The 27,210-nt window shown below is 40.5% G+C and overlaps 1 protein-coding gene across 1 annotated transcript in view; it reads right to left on the bottom strand.

Annotated features, from left to right (window-relative positions):
- Positions 1–27,210, bottom strand: part of LOC146811668 (serine protease 33-like) — a 211,147-nt gene that overhangs the window by 23,992 nt on the left and 159,945 nt on the right. Inside the window, exon 4 of the mRNA XM_085618641.1 lies at positions 312–583. Within this exon, the coding sequence (XP_085474767.1) occupies positions 312–583 (272 nt within the window). The remainder of the gene's footprint in view (positions 1–311; positions 584–27,210) is intronic.

Below are 27,210 nucleotides of genomic sequence, written 5' to 3'. Positions count from 1 at the left end.
TTGGGTGAATCTGCAGGACCGAGACTAGTCCTGGAGAACCGAGTGCTTTGATTGGCTAGCAGCAGCATGAACATGAAAAGAAATGTTTGGCTGACATTTTAGGACTTGGGGACTAGGTTCCCATGTTCTGAAAATGAAAAAAATAAAAAAAAAATATGGGGCATCCCTGTGATGTGGTCCCTGCCATATTTACCTTCAAGTGATGGTAGCACAAGCATGTGCCTGAAACGGATAGAGTTGATTTAGTGAGGCACAGCTCCTACTATTGGGCCATAGCTCTTGGAAACTCACTTCCCCAAACACATACTCACGTTTAGAGCCAATGTCACCCCAGCCAGTGACCCAGCAGTCTAACCCAGATGGAAAGTAGTTTGAGGAGTCTGGCAGACAGACGGGCAGGATGAAATCTGAAAAGTTCATAGTTTCTTCCAGCTCCAACAGCATGATGTCACCGGGCCCTCCTTCCTCAGCGAAGAGCGAGTTGACGATGATATTCTTGACTGCAGAACATGCAGAGTTGGGGTTGGTGAGTGACAGCTGGTACATTCCTAGGCACACCCTATAGCTGGACCTAGGATAGCCCCTGAAAACATAAACAAAATCAAAGAGACGTTATCAAGATATGAAAGTGAGTCAATATTTTTAAATCCGTTCTTAATACAACATTGTAATTCAGACTTTGGGATAAAACTGGCACTTTTAGGTTTCCAGTTTTAGGGCCAGATGTACGACCCTAAATTGCTTGTGCAAATGGGTTTGCGACCCGTTTGCGCATGCAAAATGGCCTAGGGCCATGTACAATTCCAAAATATTTAGGAATTGCGAGTGCAGTTAGGAAGGGGCGTTCCCTTCCTAATTTCATCTGCAAATCAATGTACGAATGTTTTGTGACAGCAATTGCAGTCGCAAAACAATCACAAATTACCACCCTCTTCTAGAGGGTGGCAATGCAGTCGCAATTTGGAAGTTCCCCAGGGGACCCCTTCCACTTTGTGACTGTCTCTAAAAATATTTTTTAAGGGCAGGCAGTGGTCCCAGGGACCACTACCTGCCCTGAAAAAATGAAACAAAAACGTTTCATTTTTTTCAAACAAATGCATCACGTTTTCCTTTAAGGAAAACGAGCTGCATTAAAAAAACTGCTTTATTTAAAAGCAGTCCCAGACATGGTGGTCTGCTGAGCCCAGCAGGCCACCATACCTGGGAGGGCCTGTCATTCTTAATGGGTTCGCAAATTACGAGAGGCTCATTAATATTAATGAGCCTCGTAATTTACGACCCCATTTGGAATTGTACACCATTGTACATGGCAAATTGCACCTCACAAGTTGCATCTCACAAATTGCGACTCGCAAATGAGGCACAATTTTGCTGGTCGTACATCTGGCCCTTAATGTTTACTTCAGAATTCAGTCAAATTAACATTCATGAAACAAAAAGTAATTCATTAATGTATTTTCCTTATAATTCCATTGACAGCCAGTGCTTGAAAAACCAGTCATTTATGCAGACGCTGTAAGAAAGCTACTCAAAGTTACAATCCTTTTAAACAACACAGGCATATGAATCCAAATCAGCAGTTAAGGGTTAAACTCTGTGTCCTGGGAACAGAGGTTCCAATCTAGTAGGTGAAGGAAGTGAGTTTTAAATAAAATTTCGACTTGCAGACTGTATTAGAATTGCACTTTAAAATGTATTTAAAATGCTAAAGAACTGTTTTCACATGTTAAAATGTGTTTGCTTTAAATATACAAAAGATTCACTTCAGAATACATTTCCTGACAAGTATTAAAATGTGCTTGCCTTATAATGTATAGGAATTCATTAAAACACATTTATTTTGCTGAAAGGATAAGTTAGGAAAACACACATAGGCAAATGTGCTTGCTTAACTGTATATGAGAATAACGTGAATACATTTTTTGTACCTAGCTTTCATACATAATGTGCCACTTTGCTTAAGCTCAAGCCTATTTATCTCGACTCCTGCTTATAAGCTAAATAGAAATTTGTTAGGACATTTTGCCTAGTACCAGCATCCTGCTAGAGAATGTACTGACTTAAATATTATGTTCCCATCACTTCATCATGCCATATTAGATCATTTTACAGAACAGTAATCCTGCTGGGATTTCATAATGATTAGACTAATAGAATGTAGAATAATATAGATATATTTTGTGTGTGCTTAGCTAAAACATCATTGATATTTGTTTCAGCCTCTGACTAGGCTTTGTATTCGATTACGGACCCGATCGTCGTCCTAGGTACCTCGGACCTTACTTTCCCTGACAACTGTCAAGAGGGGATTTAAACGTCGATCGATTTCCAGAGGCATAACTACCTCTTTACTCAAGTAATCTCAAACGGAGATACTGTGAGTACATTACCACTACACTCACAGCACACTTTAGGGTGTGTGCTGATATTTACACGTGGCCTATACCTTGTTCTTATGGCCATTCACCTTTTTCTGGTCCTGACGAAAGCCTCTAGAACCATCCAGAAGGCTGAAACTAGTTGACCTTATTTACAAGGGATTTCAGGAAAATAATATTCCTAACTATATATCCCGCATAACTTTTTAACATTAGTCCTGGGACCCTTCTAATAAAAGTTTTTTCCAAAGGGCATTTCTCAGAGACTTTTTTAACCCATAATCACATCTCACATAGCACGCCACTCTCTGCTCAATATCCTGCTCCGCTGTAATCCAGGCGTCGTAGCACAGCTGGATTGTATTAGGCAATCCAGTTGGGCCCCAATGATGAAGCATGCCACCTACTAGGTAGGTGGGTGAGGGGTTTTTTCCACAGCAGTTGTGCTCTCTCCTTTCACGTTTCCCTTAAAGTGATAGCAAAAAACGTTTGCTCTGAATCGTCAAAAACTTGTCCATTTTGTTTTGCTAAAGTCATTGGGGAAGAGGACAAGTTTTTCTTTTTCCTCGCTCTCTTTTTGTTCCTATTTGTATTCGATTAGACACAGAACGCAGCTTTAGCTTGGGTAAGAAGGTTCTCATGAGAACTTTCCTCCTTGTTTCAAATAATGGCTACAGTGTTTAACTATGTACCAGTGTGAATGTTTACCATGGGAACTGGAAGAAGAAGCAACAGATATTGATGACACCACCCTATAAACTGGGTTACATTGGAGGAGAATACTAAAACCTACTAAAGTTTTATTAATACTATTGTGTGATTTAAACTAATGTGTGTTCTTAGCAAGGTAGGTGAGACAATCCATCATTGTTACTGTTGGACTTGGCCCTTCTGGCAGGTTCACCCCTGAACTTTTTTTTGTTTTTATTGGTGACTTGGTGTGGTGATTTTTGGTTTCTGCGCACTTTCCCTGTGTCCCAGGGTAAAGTGTGTGCACACTCTGAGTGCATGTGGTGAGATAGGCCTGCCCTCCCATAGGAATGCATGGGGAATGTATGTGTCCCTACTAGTTCCTGATGCGTGGGGTGTGCAGGCCCGAGTTTGGTATGTGCGGACTCGTGTGATTGAATGCTGCGCGATGATGTGTGCGGCGTGCATGTACCTAGTGTGGAAGTGCCACTTCTAGAAGTGGGCACTTCTGTGTGCAGTGTGTCTGGCGTGTGATTGGCTGGAGCTGGCTGGTGAGCCTGGCTCCAGGAGTCTGGTTGGGTCTTCCCCAGTGGTGAGTGTGAGATTAGCATGCTGATGGCTGGGGAGGAGTGCACCTTGGACCTGAATAGGGCAGGGCTTTCCCCACACAATGCTGGCTCCGCCCCCTGTGGTGCGACTGACGACCCTAGCCCTGCCAGTGAATAGAGTGAGGGGCTGAGCACATCAAGGGTGCTCCCCAACCAGCTGCGACTGGTTTTCCCCCTCACCCTGAACCCAGAACAAAGGGATTTGGTGTATAAAAAGGGGCTGTGTCCCCTTACAAAATGTTCTTGTTCTGCACTTGAATCTACCAGGGGCGCGCTGCTGCTGGGGCCCAGGGGAAGGCTTGCCTCCCTGGGCCCTGCCCAGCCCCTGGATGCCCTGGATACCTGGAGGACTTTCCCTTGCTGGGAGCTGCTTTGCTCCATCTTCTAAATACCCAGGACTGATGAGAACTTTTTCCTTCTACCTTGCCAAGGCTTGATGCTGGCCTAGCGCCCTGGGAGCGCTGAAATCGGGCTCCTGACGGAGCACTGGAGCTCTGCAGCAGGCTGCTGCCTATTGCCTCGTCATGGCTGCCAAGCGGGAGCCCACCCCGCATTATATTTTAATTTGCGGGTGCCACCCCGCTTTATATTCCTTTGCGGGTGCCCACCCCGCTGTGGCGTTGTTTCATCTAGCGGGAGCCTACTCCACTTTATGGTGATTGTGATCGGCGGGTGCCCACCCCGCTGATGTGTATAGTTAGATAGTGGGTGCCTATCCCACATGGCCGCCTTTTAATTATATTTTAATACGGGTGCCCACCCCGCGTTCCATGAGAAGAATGTGCCGCCGTAACATTTCACCGCCGCTGGCCGAGGTCCGCAGCATCACTGGTGAGTCCCGCTGGGATTGGCCCCCGCTGCCAGGGATTCCCTACACGTCATAAAGGGGCCGCGCTGGGATTGGTTCCAGCCGCCCGAGAGTCCCGCCGCGTCATCAGGATACGGCGTCCCCATTGGTCCCGCCTGCTCGAGGCCCGGAGCGTCATTGTTATGCTCCGCTGTGATTGGGCCGGTCGCAGGGGCTGCCCCACGCGTCTACAACGAGCGGAGAACTGCACCGGAGGCCGAAGATCACCGCCGTCTTGAGAGCCCGGTAAGTGTGGGCCTCTCCGTTGTGTGGTGCCGGGAAGGCACCGAGTCGGAGCGGCCCCGTCTGATAGCGGGCCGCTCCGAGGCTAGGCAGGTGTGCTTTCGAGCCCATGGGGCTCCAACGATGGGGCACAATTGTTTTGAGAGGGCCAACGAGACGGGCAAAATTGTTTATAGAGCCTAGAGGGCTCCACCGTCCCCCGCATTGTTTGTTTTAAGAGCGCTAGTGCGCTCCAAAGTGACTGAGGCAGAATTGTCTTGAGCCAGAGAGGCTCCAACCCAGCATTGGTTTTCCAGAGAGCGCCAGTGCGCTCCACAGTCCTTTGGGGCAAGCCCTTTTCTATATTGGACCACCATTATTTTAGGAGCCCGTGCGCTCCATGGGGACATGTCATTTTCCAGCCTAGGTGGCTCCAACGTTCTGGATATTGTTTCAGGGGCTAGTGAGAGCCCCTGCTTACTATGTGCCTTCCCCAGCTGCGCAGCACTTAGTGCCAGCTGCAGCGTTTAGGCCCTGTGCTTGTCCCCAGCTGCCCAGCAAGTAGTGGGCAGCTGCTACGTTTAGGTTCTGGCGCAACCTGGACTCTGATGTGATTTTGGTGCTAGGAAATGTACAGTGTAGTATGTTTTGCGCACCCTGTGTTCATGCTTATGGTGCTAGGAAATGTACTGTGTATAGTATGTTTGGCGCACCCTGTGTCTGATACCTCTAAATGTGGTTATTTCTGCCTAGAAGGTTGTTTTACCTGCTTAGGTTGATGGTAGGGAGAATGTACTTCCCTGTGCGATGTGCGCCCCTAGTATAGTTATACTTAGGTGGTTAGGTCTAATGCGTTAGACCAATGAGAATTGCATAATGTGATTTATGCCCCTGTGATATATGCAGGATAGGTTTTATACCTGATGCTAGTGTGATGACGCTGAGGTCATTATTGCGCCAGTAGAGACTGGTTGTGCTCTACAGTTACTTTGTGTTATGTTCTACGTTTACTATTGGTGATTTGTGCTATGTTCTAAGTGCTAATTCCTGACAGTGGTCCATGTGGCCCTGTCCCCTGTATATATATAATCCCTTGTAAATTCTGCCCGTGCCTGTTGGCACATTGTAAAGTGTGTGTTTTTATCTAATGTGTTTGGTATAATACAAAGGCTATTTTTATAGAATACCCTGTGTGGAGTTTCCTTTGTGGTGGGCCTTGGGTGTTGTTGCTGGGTGCGCGCGCAAACGCTTTACACATTGCCTCAGAGATAAGCCTGACTGCTCGTGCCAAACTACCAAGGGGGTGAGCAGGGGTTATCTTTGGCGTGTAACTCCCCAGCCCTGACTAGAGTGGTGGTTTCTGCCTGGCTTTGGCGCAAGCCTCAGCCAACCAGAAATCCCATTTCTAACAATTACTCTAAGACTCCTTTACCCTTACCCCTTGTTGCCAACAGCTTTTGCTAAATGTGAGTTTAATCTTCTTCCATTTCCCTGTTCAATGCTACTGCAGTGATCAATCCTCATCCACTGATATTCTGACAGTTTCTTTTGCAGATGTGGGGAACTCGGCTGATTTTTCAGAACTCTTTAGGGAAGTTCTATCTATGCTCTGAAATCTTGCTATTTCCTGAAAAAGGAACTTTTCATGTGTTTCTCTGCATAGGGTAGATCAGGCTCTCAGCTAGTTTAGTGAAAATCTCCTTTATGGAACACTCTGTATTGATTTATGCTGTCACTACACAACCTTTTATTCGATTTTTCTGTAAACTTGGTTAATCTGAATAAAGATGCAAAAAATGCTAATCCTTTAAGGTAAATAAAGATTTTGAAAACTTAACTAACCTTTCATCATTGTCTGAACAATAATTATCTGATAGGTGATGATATATGCATGATTTGTGTTTTTGTTCCAGCTCTATTCGAAACACGGTGGCAAAGGTCCATTGACCTGTCAAGCGCCATTAGAATTTCCAAACAGATGAAATCTGCAAGTTGGGGTGTTTAGTCTTAAATACCTTCTGGCCAATCCTATTAGGCGCTAAACTAGTTGAGGCTATTTAAGTGGCCCTGCCGGCTCTTCTGAAAAGACCAATCTTAAGACAATATTTGAATTTTAAATTGTTTTCACAAGTTTTAAGGGGGTGAGTTTTAAAGTTTTGTTACCTGAACTGCAGGCGTGTTCCCTCCAGCAAACACTCATTTTGTCTCACCAGAGACATATTTGGCTGTCAGTCAGATCTTTTGTAATGAATAAAAAACACACTTCGAAAGAAGCTTAGAGTCAGCCATTTTCAGGCATTGGGTGCTTTGGGTCTAGCCTCTTCAGCCATTACTTGTTAATTATTTCATTAACATTGTGGATTAGTCCAAGTTAGTGATGCTTTGCTCTGATTGGGTCTCCAGTGTATGAGTTCACCTTTGAAGGAAGGCTATTGGTCTTATTATCAATTAACAAGGTATCAGAGCAGAAGGAGCTATTGTCTGCCCAGCGTTTTTATAAACGGGACAGAAGAGATGGGACTCTGTGGTGCTGGCTGCTGCTCAGGCAGACTTTTGTTTTCTCCCTCAGACCTCGGGCTAGTAGAAAGAAAGATGGTCTGTCTGCCATTTTTGTAAATGGGGCCTCCTGTGGCTTACACATGCGCATCTCAAGCTCTCGCTGTTCTTTTATTGAATGATTACAGATGTCATCTTGTATTCACTCAAAAAGGAGCTCAGGCATAAAAGTCGTTTACTGAGAAATTTCACAAAACAACAATTATGTTTGTCTAAGTTAGAACTGTTTAATATTATCCCCTATAAATATCAGGAAAATAGATTGTCATGTTGCATTTTTATAATAGTTTAATAATCACTGTTGTTAAACAATTGAGCTGAACTAATATCCTAAAATGACTTAACATAGCAAGGGACAAATTACTCTTCCAAAAGGTGATATGGTTGGTTGATTCTGTATAGTCCTTACTTTATGTCTATTGCTGGTCTGTTGATTCAGTCCAAAACTCTGATTGTCTTCCTGACATGAAGGCTCCACTCTTACACCAACCCACACCTATTTATGGCCAGGCTCACAAAGATTTCATTGCCTCTGACTGCAGAAAGAGGATTATGTCTTGAGAGATAAGCAGCAGCATTTAAGCTGCCATAGCACACTCGGGGCACCACTAATGACGTTTGATGGTATCTCTAAAGCAAATGGGCCATTGGCTGCAATACAGGGTAGGTGTGTGGATGGGTTTGTGTTCGCATATCTAATCAGTAATATTGGTCATAGCTCATGTGGACCATTAAGTGTCTTTTAACCACAGAAGGAGAATGCCGACCCTGGAACTGAAAGTAGTTTACCAGAAGCTTTGACCAGTTTATAATTCAGAAGGGATAGCTGTTAGTGTTTAAAGGGACAAAAGAAACATTAGGATACCAGTTTTTACAAGGAGCTGGGTACCTCGGGCAGAGGTACACACCCCTTAACCACTCTCTTCATAACAGACTTCCCTCACAGATCAGTCATGCAGAACTTTACTCCATCTTAGAGAAATCCAGTTGTTAGATTGGCAAATCTGGTGCCATAGTTCACCTGCATTCTCATGATTTATTCCAGCTTTGTACTCTACTACACCATTCAGGTCTTTTACTAAATTAGTCCATCTCAGCAACTTGGGGTTTTCACCCTTGATTGCTTTCATCCACTTCAGTGGTTTATGATATGTTTGTCCACCAATCGTGTACCAAACAAATAAAGCCAGAACCTCCTCGGGCCTACACTGTAGCAAAACATTCTTTTCCAGTGGCTGCCCAGTTCTGTTCCCCAGGAAGCATTCTGCAGCTGATAATGGCCTCTGGGCACTCTCTACCCTTGACAGCAAGTTGAGACAGTACTGCTCCAACTCCCTGATCTAAGGTGAAAAGGGCTTACAATAGTCAGCCCTCGACTAAGTGTCTTACATAGAGCTGCCTGCAGGTCTTCAAAGGCCTTCTGGCACTTTTCAGTTCAAATCACTTTCTTGGACAGCTTCCTGGATCTCCAGACTGTCAAGGGCCTAACTTTGGCCCAATAGTTGTTCACAAAGTTTCTAAAATATCCAGTGAGGTATAAGGAGTCTGTTTACTTGAGTCTGGGTGGTGGCAATCGACAAGGTGGATTTGATCTTAGCATCAAATGTTTAAATCTTTGTGTTGCCCCCTGATGCTCAAGGTAGACTACAGAGAACTATTTCCACCCTACATCCTGACCAATAGCTGTTCCAGATGTCTGTTGGTTTTCACACAAATTGCAAAATATTGCAATGGCTCACTAGATGCCGAAAAGTAGCTAGAACATTCTTGAGCACATGAACATGACCTTAAACTTGTCCAATCACTCTGCTGTAGAGAGTGCACTCTTTTCCTTGGCATAGGTGCTAATGCTACCTGCCAATAGCCACTGCTTAGATCAAAAGGTACTCAAGAAGGGAATAGCACTCAGCTAGTTCACTTCATCATCCACTCTGGGAATTGAGAGTGCATCCGTCTTGTACACCTCATTGGTAGCCCACACAGAAATGCAAGACTTTGGATCCTACTTAGGCACTAATACTAATGGACTGGCCCTTGGACTATGAGAATGCTCAATTGTTCCCAAGGACAATTTCTTAGCAACTTCTGCTTTGATGCTGTCATGGATCCAGTCCAAAATCCTGTGGATCTTGCTCTTTAATTCCAAGATGCTCTCTGTATCAATGTGATGCATTTAGACTGGTATCAATATTGGAGTCAGTGAAAAGTAATTGGAAATCTTCTCAGCAGTTCTCTATACTGTTTGCTAAGCAGTCAGTTCAAGAGAAAGTTGTACATTTTCCACAGATGCATCATTCTCATCACTATTAAAAAGTTCATAAAGCAGTTGACTGTCTTCCTCAACCTTTCCTGTCATTGCCAAGTTGTTTACGGTAGTAACGCCGAAGGAATGGCAGAATTCAATTCACTTGTACTCCAAAACTCTTGGACAAAAGGGCTTCAGCTCCAACATGTTCTGACCCTCCTGACATACCATTCCTTCATCAGCTCTTGAATTGTCTATGGTTTCTCCTTTACGGAATTATCTATTGCACCCTTCACTTCCTAAACCAACCAAACAATCCACTACATCCTTCTGAGGTGGCTCAGATGTTCCTTTCCACCCTGCTGTGATTAGGGGAAGTGGGCACGCACTGTGTACCCAATTGGAAGTTGAAAGGGAATAAAACCTACTCCCTTCTGTACAAATTCCGTATCGACGCATATTGGTATGCAATGGGGCAGTGGTAGGTCACACCAGTCTGCCCCACATCTCTCTCAAATATGAGGAGATAAAGTTAATTCCTCAGACAGAAATCGCTGTCTTATGAAATACAACCCTAGAAAAGAGCCCTACCTGCTACCTTAACTTTTGTGCTCCATAGCAGTACCACCTCTGGATACCTGGTGGCATGAACCACCACAAGCAAGATATACTTGTTGCCTGGTGCTAGGGGTAGGGAGGGCCAAAGAGACCAACAATGACAATGCTTACTCCTCCAATACTACTACTAGCAGTGCACTAATGGTGCCTTGATTTTACCAACTGACCTACTGCTCAATTGGTAAGTAGGAGAAGTTCTACGGAACCTCTCCATGTCTCTTTGCATCTCTGGCTAATAGAACAAAGGGCCCAACACTTCCTGGGTCTTGTATATCCCCAAGTGCTATGATGAGGACTCCTTCTGGGCCATTGACATCAGAAGGTTCTAGGGCACTTAAGGGAACTTTGGCTAATGCCTGGCTATGGATTCACAGGCTCAATAAACATGGGTTAGTTGTTTATTGTCATCAGCAGACAGTGTTACAATATATAGCAATTAACAATAACCACTACAGAACATAATTAAACATTTATCATTAGATTAATAAATAGGCATAAAACACTCATAAACACCCTCCAGACATACTGCCATACCTATGTCCAACTTGCATACTAAGCTAATGGTAATGTTGCATATGATAAAATGCCATAAAACTAAAAAACAATGGTGAGTACCCTCTATACTGGAATTCATGTAGCATACAACTCATAATGAAATAGTTTTAAAAACCTGTATATAATTATTGGGGTTAATCTTCATACAAAGTGACAAGAAAAATACAGGGCCTGATTACGAGTTTGGCGCACTGTCCACTGTGGGACCGCCAAACCCATGGCGAGACTGCCCACTAGATCAGGAGTTTTTTCCTGGTCTGGCAGGTGGTCCTGCGGTGGTCTGAGAGTGGTGGGCTGTCAGGCTCATTAAAGAATCTAGATGGCAGACTGTCACTCTCAGAGTGTCGACTGCACCTTCCTGCCGGATGTAGCATACATGCTACACTGTCAGGAATTGGGGGTGCAAATCGAGGGAGCACTACGTGTGCCCCTCCCACATGCCTCCAGGACCAAATCCAACAGGGGCCCTGTTAGGGCCCCCTTTCTTGCCATTCAGCCACCCTTTTCATGGCAGACTCACTGCCATGAAAAGGGCGGTGAACTGGCAAGTCAGAATATGCTTGGCAATGCAGGCTGTGGCACAGCAAGCATATTCCTGCTGGGTTGAAGACTGCTAGCCCAGAGGGATCCTTGATTCCAGCAGTGTTGGCAGTTTCATGGGGTTCTGGCTGACACAGTTGTAATACTGCGGGCAGTCCTGCTGTGCGGCGGTTGTTGGACCGCCACTGCGATTACCCTTGTCCTATGGACTGCCGTAGTCATAATTAGGCCCTTTACATTCTATTTCCACATCCAAAGATACAATTCATTGGTTGAAAAAGGTTTGTATAAAATAGCAAGAACGATGCTTACTTTCCATATCCTAAAGTGCAATCACAGTTTTCTCTTTTTTCCCAAAACTGCCTTTCCATTCACTATACACCTCCTAACATCCAACTCGATCAACCTAGTCAGTTAACTAGGTAAACCTTAGCCTGCTATTTGCATGCTGGCAGCATTCAAAATTCCCCCCCACATATCAGGGCTAATTTGAGACATCCACTTCTTTAGCACAAACGTCCAAGCATAGCAAATGTACATTTTGCACTAATACAGGTTATGTATCATTCAGGTGTTTAACCAACGGCCACACTACCCATACGCAAGAAGACACAGAGCTGAAAATGATTTACTCAATTGTCTTAAAACAAAGTGCTAGAGCCTCCGATGTTGACCTAATAGAGTAAAATTTAAATAAGGGGAATAACTATGTTTGACAAGCTTTGTTAAACTTTGTGCAAAATAACAGAAGGTGCTTAACAGTATATTTTTCAGGATACAATCGATTAGTCACTTCCTTTTTCACACCTACCACATTTTGCATGGTATTCCCTGGTTGGAAAAGTCCCCAACCTAAACCTAATATATAGGGTGAATTTAGGTTCAGGATAGATTGAATCCAAGTACTAGTCAGCCAATAGTTCCAAATTATATACAAGATAGCTAGCTAATAAGCTACCTTCCTATATATTCAACATTTTGTCCTGTAGTTTAATTTACCAATATCAGTTGTGAGCAGTTTTATTGATTTGGGGCCAATGTGAATGGTGTCCTTCCAGAAATGCTCTAGATGTAGAGTTTAAATAAGGTTTTTTAACATATCCCAGCCAGTCACTACTACCCCTGCCTTCATTTGGGGCCATTTCTAAAAATTATTTTAGGTAAATTGCTGCACGAGGGTACTGGTGTAGATGCATCCAATACACAACTAACAAATTGAATATCCCTCAGGGGTAAGAGACACCGAAAAGTAGGGAATGTTACATCCAACACCTCTATACCACTCCTAAGGAAGTGGAAAAAGGAAAATACTCCTTTTTTTAAATAGCCCTCACCTACTCTAATAGTGGCATGCTTTATCATCGGGTTCACCCTGACTCCTAAAGGTCAGTTGGGGCTCGACAATATTCCAAGGAGCTCTTTGAAGAAGGTTATCCAGCGGGTGTAACTTTCAGACAAAACTTCCTCAACCTCTCCCAAGGTTTTCCTTTATTGGTGGGGTGAATGGGAAAGATGCAAACAATAATACTTTTGGGGTTCTTGGATCTAATGGTCCTACGACCCTAAATTCTCCAATTTCACCAACACGTTTCAGCCCTACACTAGTGACTTATATAGGTCTCAGGCTTTCATCAGGGTGGGCTCATATTTTATTGCTCCCCCAGTGACTAAATTTTATGTGATATTGTGTGGCATGTAAAATAGCTGAAAGCATGCACAGGCGGTGTAATACTTGCCAATCAGATTTATACCCAGGATGTGGGAATGTCTCACCCCACAGGGCGGGAGGGGAGGGGTTGGCCGTGTAATCAAAACTTTGTCAAGGGTAGACGAAAGTTTGACTACAGGGCCAACCCCCTTTTTCACCCCCACCCCCTGGGGTGAGGTATTCCCACATACTGGGTATAATCCTCCATTTTGTTGCATGATTAGTGGCATCTGAAACAGACCCAACGTTTCCCATTACACAGGCTCTCATAACACACACAGTTTACCACCATTTATGTGCTACACACTTACTGCTCTTATACACACTCAACATAAAATGTCAGCACAAGGCTAAGTGGTTTACATAACAGTGGAAATTTGCATGAAAGGGGTTAATAAACTACAGTCTCCCTGACACAGAGCAAGTGGTCAGGATACAGTAACGACCAACAAAAAACATAGTATAACCCTTTAGGTAATTCACTTAAGGCATGGACACTAGTCCTTTGGCTGCTGAGATGGCACTCTTGGTGTGCCCCTTCTGGTGACAGAACAGGTTCTGGACTGAGAACTGCCAGGGGCAGGTCTAGGTCCCTGTGCACATGCTAGATTAGTGTGATGTAGGGCCAACTGAAAAGTCAAGATAACAGTTTCACAAGCAGGTGGGCACTCAGGGCAGTGATACATGTTTGTTGTTCACCCTGCAAAGGTCTTTCCCATCTCAATTTATTGGCCATTTGAAATTCATTCTTTTCATATAGATATGCTACCAACCACGCATTAAATGGGGCCCCATTTATGTTTATTTCTAGCACTGAGTGAAGATAACGAGAGTTTTACAGAGTGACGCCGCCAATACGGAAACAATCTGCGGTTTGGAAGTATCACCGCTTACTAAGTATGTTAATTTTAGCCAATAATACTACATATATGTAAAAACAGGTGACACTTTTAGTTTTTTCATCTGACGTTTTTCCAACTTTGTGTTTTATATGTTTTCAGATGATACATCAATTCTGAAAATAGGTAGATATATATCGATCAAATTATGGTGGTTACACAACACCGGGAAAGAATGCCTCACCTGACCATAGTCGTTTAATCACTCACTTCGGGCCGTTTGAACACACACAAACGTGGCACTTCACTTGATGTTGCTACTATCAATGACCCACTACGTATCACTCTAAACGATTTTTATAACTCAACACCTCACACCACAACCACTACTACCAGCTCTCTCCATTTCTATTAGGATCATAGACTTACCTTATTTGTTCACGGATTTTCAACGTGTGTTCTGTCGTTTTACCCTTACAATTGATACACTGTTTGTAACCAGATAGTTATAGTTTCTACACGCCCCCTTTTTTAAGGGTGTTTTCTCATCACTTGGGTACTGTGAACTCTCTGTTTATAGTACACAGCGTTAAACAATACATATACTATTTTGTTTCTTTATTTTATTTAATGTAACACAGCCTTGAAAAAGTCGCAGGACTACTTTCCCATCAAGCGACGAAACACGTGTTGGCTTGTGGCTGCTAAAGACTGACTAAGGAGAGTCGCATACAAATAAAAGAACTACTGAGAAGAAGATAGACCAATATCTGTTTTATGTATATGTCTATATGTGCTAACACACTATACTTACCAGCTATTTATAATCATAATGTGTGCTAAGGATTGATTTCGACATTTAAAGGCAGTATTGTAAGTAAGACAGATAGGTAGATGAGACAAAAAAATAGATGGAGAGTGATAGATGGATAGATAGATAGATAGATAGATAGATAGATAGATAGATAGATAGATAGACAGACAGAAAGGGATTGTTGCATTTATGAAGTGATGACAAAATATCACAAGTAAGAATATCATTATTTTTAGTGTTTTATATAATTTATTGGTATATTTAAACTGTGGAATATTTTTAAAATATAGGTTTACAATTTATTAGAATGTGAATGTATATTTATTATTTAAACACAAACAATATGTTTAGATTTGTATATGATGGATAATTATTTAATATATACAATGGTTCTAAATGTTTAATAATTTGTTATTTTTATTAAATTTACAAAGTATTATTTAATCTTTTTCAAATATTTTATATATTGTATGTTTTTGCATTTTAATGTCCATGGTAATATTTGTTATAATTCTTGTATTTATTTATTTTTATATTATGACAAATTAAAATGTTATTATTATTAGTGTTTATTTGATAGTAATATTTGTTATATTTATATTAGTTTATTTTTGTAACTATGTTTTATGATGGGAAATATGTTAACTTTTATATAGTTATGTTTATTTTTTAATGTTGTTACATTGGTGTGCGATTAGTAAGGCTAGATATTTCTGGTTGAAACAATTTTCTGTGCTGTTGCTTAGATTGGAGCGAAAATAGTAAATATACATCTCCCAAAGTCTAACATTTTCCTCAATATGGTTTAGATTGAAGTGTAAATAGTAAATGAAAACTCCTCAAAGTCTACACTTTCCTCAGTGTAGCTTTAACTGGAGTGAGAATAGTAAATCTACAATTCTTATAGGTTACCATTTTCCATACTGTGGCTGAGATTGGAGTGGGGACAGTATATTCACATCTTTTAAAGTGCAACACTTTCCACAATGTGACTTAGATTGGCATGTGAGTAGTAAATTTACACAACTTAAGTTCAACACTTTCTCCAATGTAGCTTAGATTGGAGTGGGAATAGTAATTGTATACCCCTCAAAGTCTAACTCTTTCCTCAGTCTGACTTAGATTGAAGTATACATCTACACCCCTCAAACTCTTTCTCTAATGTGGATTTCTTTGGAGTAGTAACATTAAGGGTGCACCCTTTAAAGTTGAACACTTTCTTCAATGTGGCTTAGATTGTATTGCGATTAGTATATCTTTCCCCCTCAAAGTTGTATATTGTTCGTAATGTGGCTTAGGCTGGATTGGAAGTAGTAAATCTATGCCCCTCATGTCCAACAATTTCCTCAATGTGGCTTATTGGAATGGGAATAGGGATTCTATATCTGCTAAAATTGCATTTTTCTATGTTAAGGATTATAGCTGTATGGGTATAATACATTTACACCAATAAAAGCACAACATTTTAGTATTATGCTTTATATTACATTCGTGATATTGAATTAAAGTTTAAACAAGGACACATTGATTTAGTAAGGTATGTTTTCTTTTACATTTGTTTACATTTTTTATTTACAATTTTACATTTTGTGTACCTTTTTAAGGTACTGTAATATTTAACATGTTTTATTTCTACATATACAAATATTTTTCTGCTGTTTATTCATATTTTTGGTACATATTTAAATTTTTACATGTACTAATAACTTTTTAACATCTTTTCATTGTTCTCATATTCAAACATGTATTTTGTATATATATATTTTATATTATGGTTTAAAAATACATGTTTTCTTAATCAGTTTTTGTGATAATATTAATAGTAAGATATTTTTTATTTATATATAATTTTCATAGTGCTATATATTAGGTATTGCAGTTTTTTCATAGTCCTTTTCAATACATATGTAAATTTGTATTGATTTATATTTTTACAAATATAAAATAAAATGTTGTACTTTTTCATATTTTTAATACTCTGTTGGTCCCGGAGCTCTTTGAGTTGTTACTTGTCTTGAGGGCACAGTGCTTTTTCAATAGCATCTAGTAATATTAAGTTGGACTCTACCTCACAAACCATACACTTGCATTTATCGATGCCTTCTGTGAGACCGGCATCCTACAAAATTTTCAGCAACTATTTTAGTACCCTATCATGACTATCTCTGTCTTGAAATAAAAGAATGTCACCCCTGCTAACCCTCCGAATAACTGATGCATGACGCATTGGAATACAGCTGATCAAAGATCAAAAGGCATTCGTGCACAATGAAATGCACTTTCCATTGTGACAAATAAGATAAAATGCCTAGGGTCAGGATGCAATACTATCTGATGGTGCACATTGGACAAATCAATGGTGGTATAGTAATGTCCCTCTTGTACACTGGTCAACATCTCATTCATACTAGGTAAAGGATGTCAATCCTCCAAAATGCTAAACTTGAGATCCCTACAGTTGACACACATCCTGCTCTTCCCATTGGGCTCATGGACTATGACCACTGGGTTTAACCATTCCAATGATTCTATTGGTTATTTACAATTGTTCTTACTCAATCAGTTCAGCTCCACTCTCAAATGGTTTCTCAAAGCCAGGGGCATATTACGCACCTGTTGGTATAGCTTTTTCCTTCAAAAATGTTTTATGGGCAAATTCTTTCAAAAACACCCAATCTTTTTAAGCAAACTAATAAATGTCTGTATCCATCTCCACATTTCTTCTTAGGCTAACATTAGGAATTGGTCACTGCTGTTAGGATCCAGTGTGATTCCTAGCGCCTATTGTTTTCACCACCCTAACCAAGTTCTACCATTTTCAACTGTATATATTCATTGTGAACCACTTCTTCCTTCAAAAGATAAATCTGCTGTAAAAAAACCTGACAGTAGGCAATTTCACACCACAATATTGCCCAGAATCAAATTCTGTCTCCTTCATTTTCACGATTCCCAACTTGTTTAATGTATTCTTGTCATTCAAAGTGTATGGTGAGCATGAACCTGCCCACATTGCAATTTTACCCTTCTGCACGACAAACACATATTTCAGAGGTCAATATGGTTGTAACACAGCATTTATGTTTGTGTCCATTTCACTTTCTGTGTTGCATGGCACTAACACTTCCACACCATCAACAGAATCTGATGGCTCCATACATTTATTGTCTTTTTATCGTTCCATGCAACATATTCACAATACTTCCAGAATCATTAACCTCACCCTTGCATACCCTCAAAAAATGGCCTATCTTATTACCTTTATAACATTTTACTTTAGCAGCCGGGCAATTAATATTAGTTGCTACATGCTTTATACTATCACATCTGTAACATGCTCTCTTGTCACTTCCAGATATACTTTCTCATTTTACTGCATTCCTGAACTTTGGACTTGTCTGATGTTTGTAATACTTTATGCTGTGTAGATTTGGATTTAATCCTTCACTTTCAATTCTTCTACATGGCGAGAGGTATTCTCAATGTGCTTTGCTATAGTTACAGTTTATTCTAAATGTTGTCTCTTTCATGTTTAAACATATTTCTTGTATCTTCAAATTCGAAGTATGATTAATTATTTTGTCTTGAATCATTTCTTTCTGGAGTTCTTTGAATTTGCATGCTACAGCCAGAATTCACAATACTGATACTTATTGATCTATGGTGTCTCAAGACAACTGTGCCCTTGAGAAATATTTGTGTCTCTCTACTACAGCACTTATTTTCTTGCCAAAGTTTTCACTCTAGTGTCTGCATTCCTATTGTTTAATCATCATCTAACTCTTCATCCATATTATATTGATTGTTACCTTGGAACTATGACTATTGCATCCCGGTAATGTTTAAGTACCTTCCTAATTTCTGCTCCCAAACTGTGCTTTAAGTTTGCCAGTTTCCTCTTTACAAATATACTCAACCTCACTAAGGCCTTTAAATAGGTTTCAAATGCTTTTTGCCAATCCTCCCACTGCAAGATTGGGCCACCAAGAGTGGAAATAAATGTAGGTGGAGGCTCTCCTGATTTCATGGTTTGATAATGTTACAGTTGCAATCATAAAGAATATTATAAAACAATATTATAATATCATAAATCATGCTTGAATATAGGAATAAATAACAACAGCAGTCCACAGAGTCTTTGTTTTAATTTTCATTAAAATAAATAATTTGCATGAAAAAAGTAGTCACAGTTGTCTTAGACAACACTAAACAATAAACGTACACAGCACAAGTGGTCACTGATGCCTATTATCTGCACTTTAGCAGGGATGATTCCAGGAGAAGGAAAACAAGCTTATGAACGTTTAACCAATTATGTTGAGTCTTGCAATAGCCAATCTGAATGGAGACTCATTGACCAATGTAGACTCATTTAGCATGGCTATTCTTCAAATATAGAGTAAAAGGTTTTCAGAATTTTCAGCAGCATGGTAAGCCTATTGAATAGCACAGTTTGTTATTAATAGACCATCCTAATAGAGGTTGTCATGACAGTACTTTTGGTTATAGGGTGTCACTCCTGCTTTTTATTTAGCCGTGAACTGTAATTAGACCTGGTAAAAGGAGCATGTTTTATTAAATATTGCTTGTTGTCCTGGGTGCACGATGTAACACGTTAAGCACTCAGGTTTAAGCAAGTTGCATTGCTTGACGTAGAGTGTGAAGAGAAGGTATTTGCGCGTTACATAGAACGTGGCACACGTCGCTGTCTTTTCAAACTAACGTTGAATGTGTTTATAAAACATGCTTTAGACACAGTAAAGCACAAAATGAGCAAAATATTAGAACTCAATGCAAAAAGCAATATACTTGGGGAAAGTAGATGAGTCTACCCCAATATCAAAAACAGATTAAGCTGGTCCACACTATGGGCCTAATTATGAGTTTTGCGCGCCGAGGTCCGTCAACTCATGGTGGCACAGTGCTGGCGGTCCGGCCACCGCTGCACCAGTGGTCCGACCGCCGGATTACAACTTGGGCAGTCGGACTGCCATGGCACTGTCGTAAAGGCCAGGGATCACAGATCCTTTGCTGTGGCACGGCAATCTGAGGGCAGCAATATGCTTGGTGGTGTCTTATGGCACCCCAAGCATATTATGACTTTTCTCATCAGCAGCGGTCTCATGGAGGTTCTTACTCCAAGAAACTGCAGGCCCAACCTGCCATTCTGCCTTGGGGTTGGAGTAAATTGCTCCATGTCCATCATGGAGGGATCAAGATCTAATTTGTAAATGACAGTCAAGCAGGTGGTCATTTATAAAAGCATGACAGTTCTCTATGTAGCAGGGTTGCATCAGCAGGGTGCAGCCCTATAGCAAAGAGTATTCTTTTTTTTTACAAAACGACAATCCCACAAGAGATCCACTCTCATCGGATGTGTCTGCCCCAATGGATCTCAAGTCTCGACCCAGTACTGAGTGGGCAAGAAGCGATGGAACGACAGTCTGGGGGTGACTTGTCTTCAAGTCTGAAGTTTCAGGGGAGCACCTACCCTGTTCCCATGAACTTTAAGATTTAGGGGGTTAATGAGACTGGGAGTGGGTGGGACTTAGGATCGATGAATCACGACTCATCTCGACAGTGTGATCGATGGGGTCATCACATCAAAGTGATCTCTGTTTGGTTGCCCATGCCCCCTCTGGGGTGTCTAAAAAGTGGGTGCTAGATCCATGGATAACCTTCAGCCATGCCTGAAAGAACAACATGTGTTGAAGAGATATTGCCCAAAGCTTCTGTTTGACGTGTCGCATAAATTATGTTGCTACTGAGTATTTATAGTGTAGTCTGGAAAGAGCTCTGATGTGAGTGGATTGGAAATGGTGTTTGCCCTGCGCACTAGCCTGCAGCAGGATGACGTTTATCACCTTTGCAATTGTAGGTCACAGTGGTGTCCAAGGAAGGGCCTTCTGTGCTAAGGCCCGGTGCAGGCACTCAATCACAAACCAGGATGACAGGGCTCCCTCGGGGATCCAGGATTTGACCTAGGTTTTGAGAAAAGCCTCTGGGTGAAGGACCTCAGCATCCTCAGGAAAGCCCACCGGTCTCAAATTACTACGTTGGTAGCGATTCTTAGTCTCCTCCTCTTGGGCCTCAAGGATGCAAACTATGGATATTAGCTTGTTGACTTTTGTCTTGAGATACGACAAGTCATCTTCCAGGTTAGACACCCGGCCCTCCACCAAAGTGACCCTCCCAGCTGCATTGCGGAGGTCCTGATGGGGGAGTACAACAGATCCCAACTAAATTCTGGTAATGTTAGGGGGTAAATATGGTCTTTAACATTTTCAAAAATGTAATTCTTTTCAGTTGCCTTCCCATAACACGCATTATCATAGTATTTTGTTCATTTCTAGTGTATTCTCTCAGTGTTTGTGCTTTCTTTGCCGCAAGTGTATCCCACATGATTCAATAACAATTTTCCCTGTTTGAAATTTTATATATTTTGCTATTTCCGATATTTTGTCTTTGCATTTTTGGATATAAAAATATGTTCGAAATTAGAATAATTAGAATAATTATATTTGTATCTAATATAATTATTTAATCATGTATACATTTGTGTATGTTTATAATTTATACTTGCGAATTAGATGCTGCAGTAATTGTTTCTGAGATGTTCATTGAGCTTTTCTCTTATGGTGAATTTTATTTTTATTGTAGTTTAATAATTCTGTTGAATAAATTAGTGTTCCATGCTTGATTATGAAATGTATTTTTATGGGGATTGTTTACTTAAGTTTCTTTTTAAACTATATCTTGGTTATAATTAAATTTTTATTATTTTGTTATATTTAACTTTTAAACTTGTAGTCATGGAGCTTTGTGTTTAGGAATGATGTAGTCTGTATTTTCTTATTGTTTTAATTTCTGGTTTGAGTCTGTTTTATCATCTGCCATTAGGAAACATTAAAAGAAAAGGATACATTTATTATTTTGTTAAAGTGACAATTTGAAGGTTTATTGTAATATAACTATACCTTTTTTTAGTTAATATACACTGGAATGAGCTATGCCTTTTCTTTGAAGGTGAATTTTTCTTTTGTTGTGTGCCATTAATTAAGCAAAATGTTGCATTCTTGTGGCTTTGGATTTTCTTGAGGCAAATTCCTGCACATTCTTGTGGTATTTGATACTATTTTTAATGTAGTTATAATTAGTAAAGTATCTTATTGCTTAACTTATTCTTAACTTTCATTTCAATGGTTTATTTCCTTGCTGTTTGATTTCTTTTTGTCTTAGCTTTATTTATTAAACATGCTTCTATTGTTACAGTTATATTTAATATAAGTACTTTGAATGTTTATGAGCCCGATTCACAATGGTGAACTGAGACAAAAGTCTAACTTTAGGAATTTCGGTATTCACAAAGGGCATTTACGAATAGTAAAGTTTGACTTTTGCGTCAGTTAAACTTGTGTTTTGGTCTTAAATTAGGACTTTTGGTCTCAGTTAAACTTACGGCTAAAACTTAAGTTTAACTGAGACAAAAGTCTAACTTTACTACTCTTAAATGCCCTTTGTGAATATCAAAAGTTGTAAAGTTAGACTTTCGTCAAAGTTTACCTTTGTAACTCGGGCCCTATAATTGTGAGTGTGAAAATCAATAATTTTATTAGGATGTTTTTTATATTTTAACTATATATATATATATATATATATATATATATATATATATATATATATATATATATATATATATATACACAAGAGCACCAAGCTTGATGAGCCACACGTCTTGTGTGTAGATACATTTCCGCGAGGCAGCACTGTCGCCATCACTCACTGCTTTGAAATTCATCTGCCCATTTCAAAAGTCCTTACGCGTTTCGAGGGTCCCGCCCTCTTGATCACAGGTGTGGGGCAAAGCATGAAGCGGCATACTTCCGCACAGGCTCGGAGTCACAATTTCTAGTTTTTCCAAGTGGGCGTGTCAGCCAAGTGCATTTTGGGACTCCGAGTTTTCTCATCAAAGTTAAATTGTTTGTCGCAGCGGTTGCAGCATTCATGTTAAAATTCAATCGCCTGGTAGGCTTCTCCGTCAATGAAGGATGTGGCAGTGCTGTATTTCTCCCTCATTGTGCAGAAAACACAAGGCTCCGTATCAAGGGTATAGTAACCCGTTGGACACCACTGCATGCGTGGGGGGGCTCACCGCGACCCTGGCAGGCCGCAATTAGACATAAACACAAGAGCACCAAGCTTGATGAGCCACACGTCTTGTGTGTAGATACATTTCCGCGAGGCAGCACTGTCGCCATCACGCACTGCTTCGAAATTCATCTGCCCATTTCAAAAGTCCTTACGCGTTTCGAGGGTCCCGCCTTCTTGATCACAGGTGTGGGGCAAAGCATGAAGCGGCATACTTCCGCACAGGCTCGGAGTCACAATTTCTAGTTTTTCCAAGTGGGCGTGTCAGCCAAGTGCATTTTGGGACTCCGAGTTTTCTCATCAAAGTTAAATTGTTTGTCGCAGCGGTTGCAGCATTCATGTTAAAATTCAATCGCCTGGTAGGCTTCGCCGTCAATGAAGGATGTGGCAGTGCTGTATTTCTCCCTCATTGTGCAGAAAACACAAGGCTCCGTATCAAGGGTATAGTAACCCGATGGACACCACTGCATGCGTGGGGGGGCTCACCGCGACCCTGGCAGGCCGCAATTAGACATAAACACAAGAGCACCGAGCTTGATGAGCCACACATCTTGTGTGTAGATACATTTCCGCGAGGCAGCACTGTCGCCATCACTCACTGCTTCGAAATTCATCTGCCCATTTCAAAAGTCCTTACGCGTTTCGAGGGTCCCGCCCTCTTGATCACAGGTGTGGGGCAAAGCATGAAGCAGCATACTTCCGCACAGGCTCGGAGTCACAATTTCCAGTTTTTCCAAGTGGGCGTGTCAGCCAAGTGCATTTTGGGACTCCGAGTTTTCTCATCAAAGTTAAATTGTTTGTCGCAGCGGTTGCAGCATTCATGTTAAAATTCAATCGCCTGGTAGGCTTCTCCGTCAATGAAGGATGTGGCAGTGCTGTATTTCTCCCTCATTGTGCAGAAAACACAAGGCTCCGTATCAAGGGTATAGTAACCCGATGGACACCACTGCATGCGTGGGGGGGCTCACCGCGATATATATATATATATATACGCACACACATATATATATATATCAAGTTACCACTCCAAAGTGCTTCCAGGCACCAGAAAGCGAGACGGACGACTCAATGAGCTAATTTTGCTTGCTGGTATGGCATTTATTTTTTCAAATCGCGGTGCAGTCGATCATAACGCGTTTCGGCCAACGCAAAAGCAATTCTTAAATAATTAAAGACTGGAAACTTCGCAGAACCCACTGAAGAGTAAGAATTGTTTTTTTCAAAAAGACACTACAGATTCCATCATGCTCAGCGAAAGAAACTCACCTGCGAAAACCCATTAGAGGGAAATTGAATACAAAGCATGCAAATGAAAATGTTTCTTGTAGTGCATCTTCTTAGTTCCAGTTTGCCTATGAATAAAGGGCTGGTGGCCCTGAAACGTGTCAGGCAGGATTTAATTGATTGGGAAAGACCATGCCGGTTTCCCCTCGAATAAATATTCTGTTGAATCAAACTGCAGTGAGTGCGTCTTTGCCTTTTGGACAAAACATGGAAACATATATATATAACTTAATATATTAAAGTAGGTCTTAAAACAATATTTTATTATTTTTAAGTCATGTTTTGCTTGTTAAAAGTTTTGCTATAGTATTTAATGTGTTTGTTTATATTTAGCTTGTTTTATGAATTAATGATATTTATTAGAATTTTTACTTGTTTTATTTAATAGTAGCAATTTTTTTGTTGTTGATAAGTTAGGTTTCAATATTTCCATTGTGTTTCCTGTGTTGATTTGTGGTCAGAATATTTAGTGCCTCTTTGGTTTTGTTTTGATATTTAGTTATTTAAAATATTTTTACTGTGATATTTTTGTATTTGATATTAGTGCTTTTCTTTTGTGAGCATATGTTCACACTATTAAGGTTGTTTATGATTTTTTGGTTATATTTGTGTAGTTTGATGCTATTTTTCTTGATCTTCTGTCATAGAAGAGCACACACGCTGGAATAACGTGTTGACAGGGCAAAATAAAAAGTTAGGATACCAGTTTCAAAAGCAGCTACTTGGGGCAGGGGTACACACCCGTTTGCTATGCAGGATACATCCCTATCCCATTAAATGGCGTTCTTAGTACATTAAAATTAAAGTTTAGTATGTTAAAATTAAAAGCGTCTGTCAAAGACAGACAGATTAAATAAATAGAGTGTGAGAGAAAAATAGAATTATATATGGGACAGATGGGAAGGTTGGAAACAGACAGATAGAGGGTCAGAGATAGATAGATAGATAGATAGATAGAGAGACAGATACAGGGATAGATACAGAGATAAATGGCGGTAGATGAATGAATGAATGAATGAGAGGAACTTCTAAGCGCACAGCTACTAAAAAGAGTGTGTTAAAAGATAATGACAGGTAGAGACAAACAGAAAGAGAGAGAAAGAAACTTGGAAACAGACAGCTAGAGGTGGAGACAGTGACAGTGAGAGATCAAGAGATAGAGACTGAAGTAAACATAGATAGAGACAGACCAAGGGACTGATAGGTCAAGACACACAGATATAAACAGAGACAGGTTGTTACGATAAACATAGAGATTTAGATACATTGAGCAAAGCGATATGACTGAAACAGAACTAGACAGAGAAAGACTGATGGATCTAGATAGAAACAGAGAGAAATATATAGCTAAAGATAGGGGCAGGGATAGTAATACAGCGAAGAGGCACAGAGAAAAAGATAAAAACAGACAGGTAATACATATAAAGATAGGTACAGACTTACAGAGATAGGGATAAACATGGATACAGAATAGATAAGAACATGTAAAGAACACAAATAGAAATCCATAGATAGTCACAAAATGCGAAAGACAGAAACAGAAAGGCATACACTTATACAGGAAAATAATGACAGAGCCAGGTAGATAGAAATAAGAATAGAAAAAGAGAAACAGAGAGATACAGCCTAACAGGCAGATCAATGGAGATACAGATAGATTTGGATAAAAAAGAAGACAGATATACAGAGGCTAATAGCCTCATATAGATGCACAGACGGAGACTAACAGACATAAGATGGAAAAAGACAAGAAAACACAAGTAAAGACAAAGGTGGCTAGAGACCTATCGACAGATGGACATATAGACATACAGGGAATGACAAACACAGAGATGAAGACAAGTAGTGACAGAGACAGCAACAGATAGATGTATATAGAGACAGCTACAAACAGATAAAAAAAACTAAAGGTAGATACAGATAGAGATCCAACCAGATAGTTGGAGACAGGTAGAGATCCAACCAGATAGTTGGAGACAGTCAGGCGTCTAACGATAGTGAAAACAAAACATTGATCAGCTGAAATAACAAGCGGAAGCATGCCGCACTGTAAAAAACACAGATACTCTAAGGAGAAAAACCACAACTGCAACAACCTTAACAAACGTATTTTAAATTATCAACAATAAAGAAAGCGAGGTAAAAGTAAAATCATTTAGCAAGTGCACATTGCCCATATAACAATAGTCAAATCAACATAACCAGCCGGAAAAGAGCAAGCAAAAGGTCAAAAGCACCATAAAAACGTCATGCTCAATTACTGTGATTTGCCTGAGCAAGGTAAAAATAAACTGACTCAAAGAGCATATGACAACAGTGAAACCAAAACAACCAGTACCTAACAAAGCAAAGCAAGTGATAAGGTACACTATAAAAAACAGCAACAGCGTAGCATTTACACTTCCTGATAACAATGTTAACTACTGCTTAGTCATAGTATTTGATTACAAGCTGAAAACAGAAAACAAGTTTCACCGAAAAAGAAACTATAAGATAGTCCCAGAGCCCACAGGCAAGTAAAACACATCATTACCTGCCCATGAAATATAACTCTTATGTACACAGGCAAAATGTTGTCACTTAAATTCAACAAAATAGCAAAAGATCTCCGACCAAGCGTTAAAATCAAACTCCAGGAAGCAGTGCCTAAAATGACTACCTAATATACAGGGCTGTTTCTAGGTGTTTTGCCGCCCTAGGCGAGAATTGAAAAATGCTCCCCCTTCCTTTTACTACCATCACTGTCATCCAGGCTAGAGAGGCACACCCTCTGCTGCCGAACCCTTCTATGTTACTCTCATTTACTATCAGGAAACACAATCACAACAGTCAGTCGTGCAAACGACCTCAACAAAAGGCCCAGGCCAGACCGTTATGGTAGCCATACACTCACAGAACTATGTACACCGATGCCCAATAGAGCCTTGTGTTTAAATACCACAGAGGCATCAGTGCACCTCGTTTTTAAAACCAGAAACAACAAAAATAGTAATTTACACCATCTTTCAAGGCCAGACCTAGAGGTTTTGCCAACGCTTGTTTTTTTTCCCCACTGAGCCACCTGAAATAGTTATCATCACCATTGTTTCCATTTAATAGAGGCTGATCACAACAATTAAAATATTTCCACGTCAGGGAGATTATAGTTCATGATGCTC

Source organism: Triturus cristatus, chromosome 7 (genome assembly GCF_964204655.1).
Source record: "Triturus cristatus chromosome 7, aTriCri1.1, whole genome shotgun sequence".
Lineage (NCBI taxonomy): Eukaryota > Metazoa > Chordata > Amphibia > Caudata > Salamandridae > Triturus > Triturus cristatus.
This window is presented reverse-complemented; position numbering and strand designations above follow the sequence as displayed.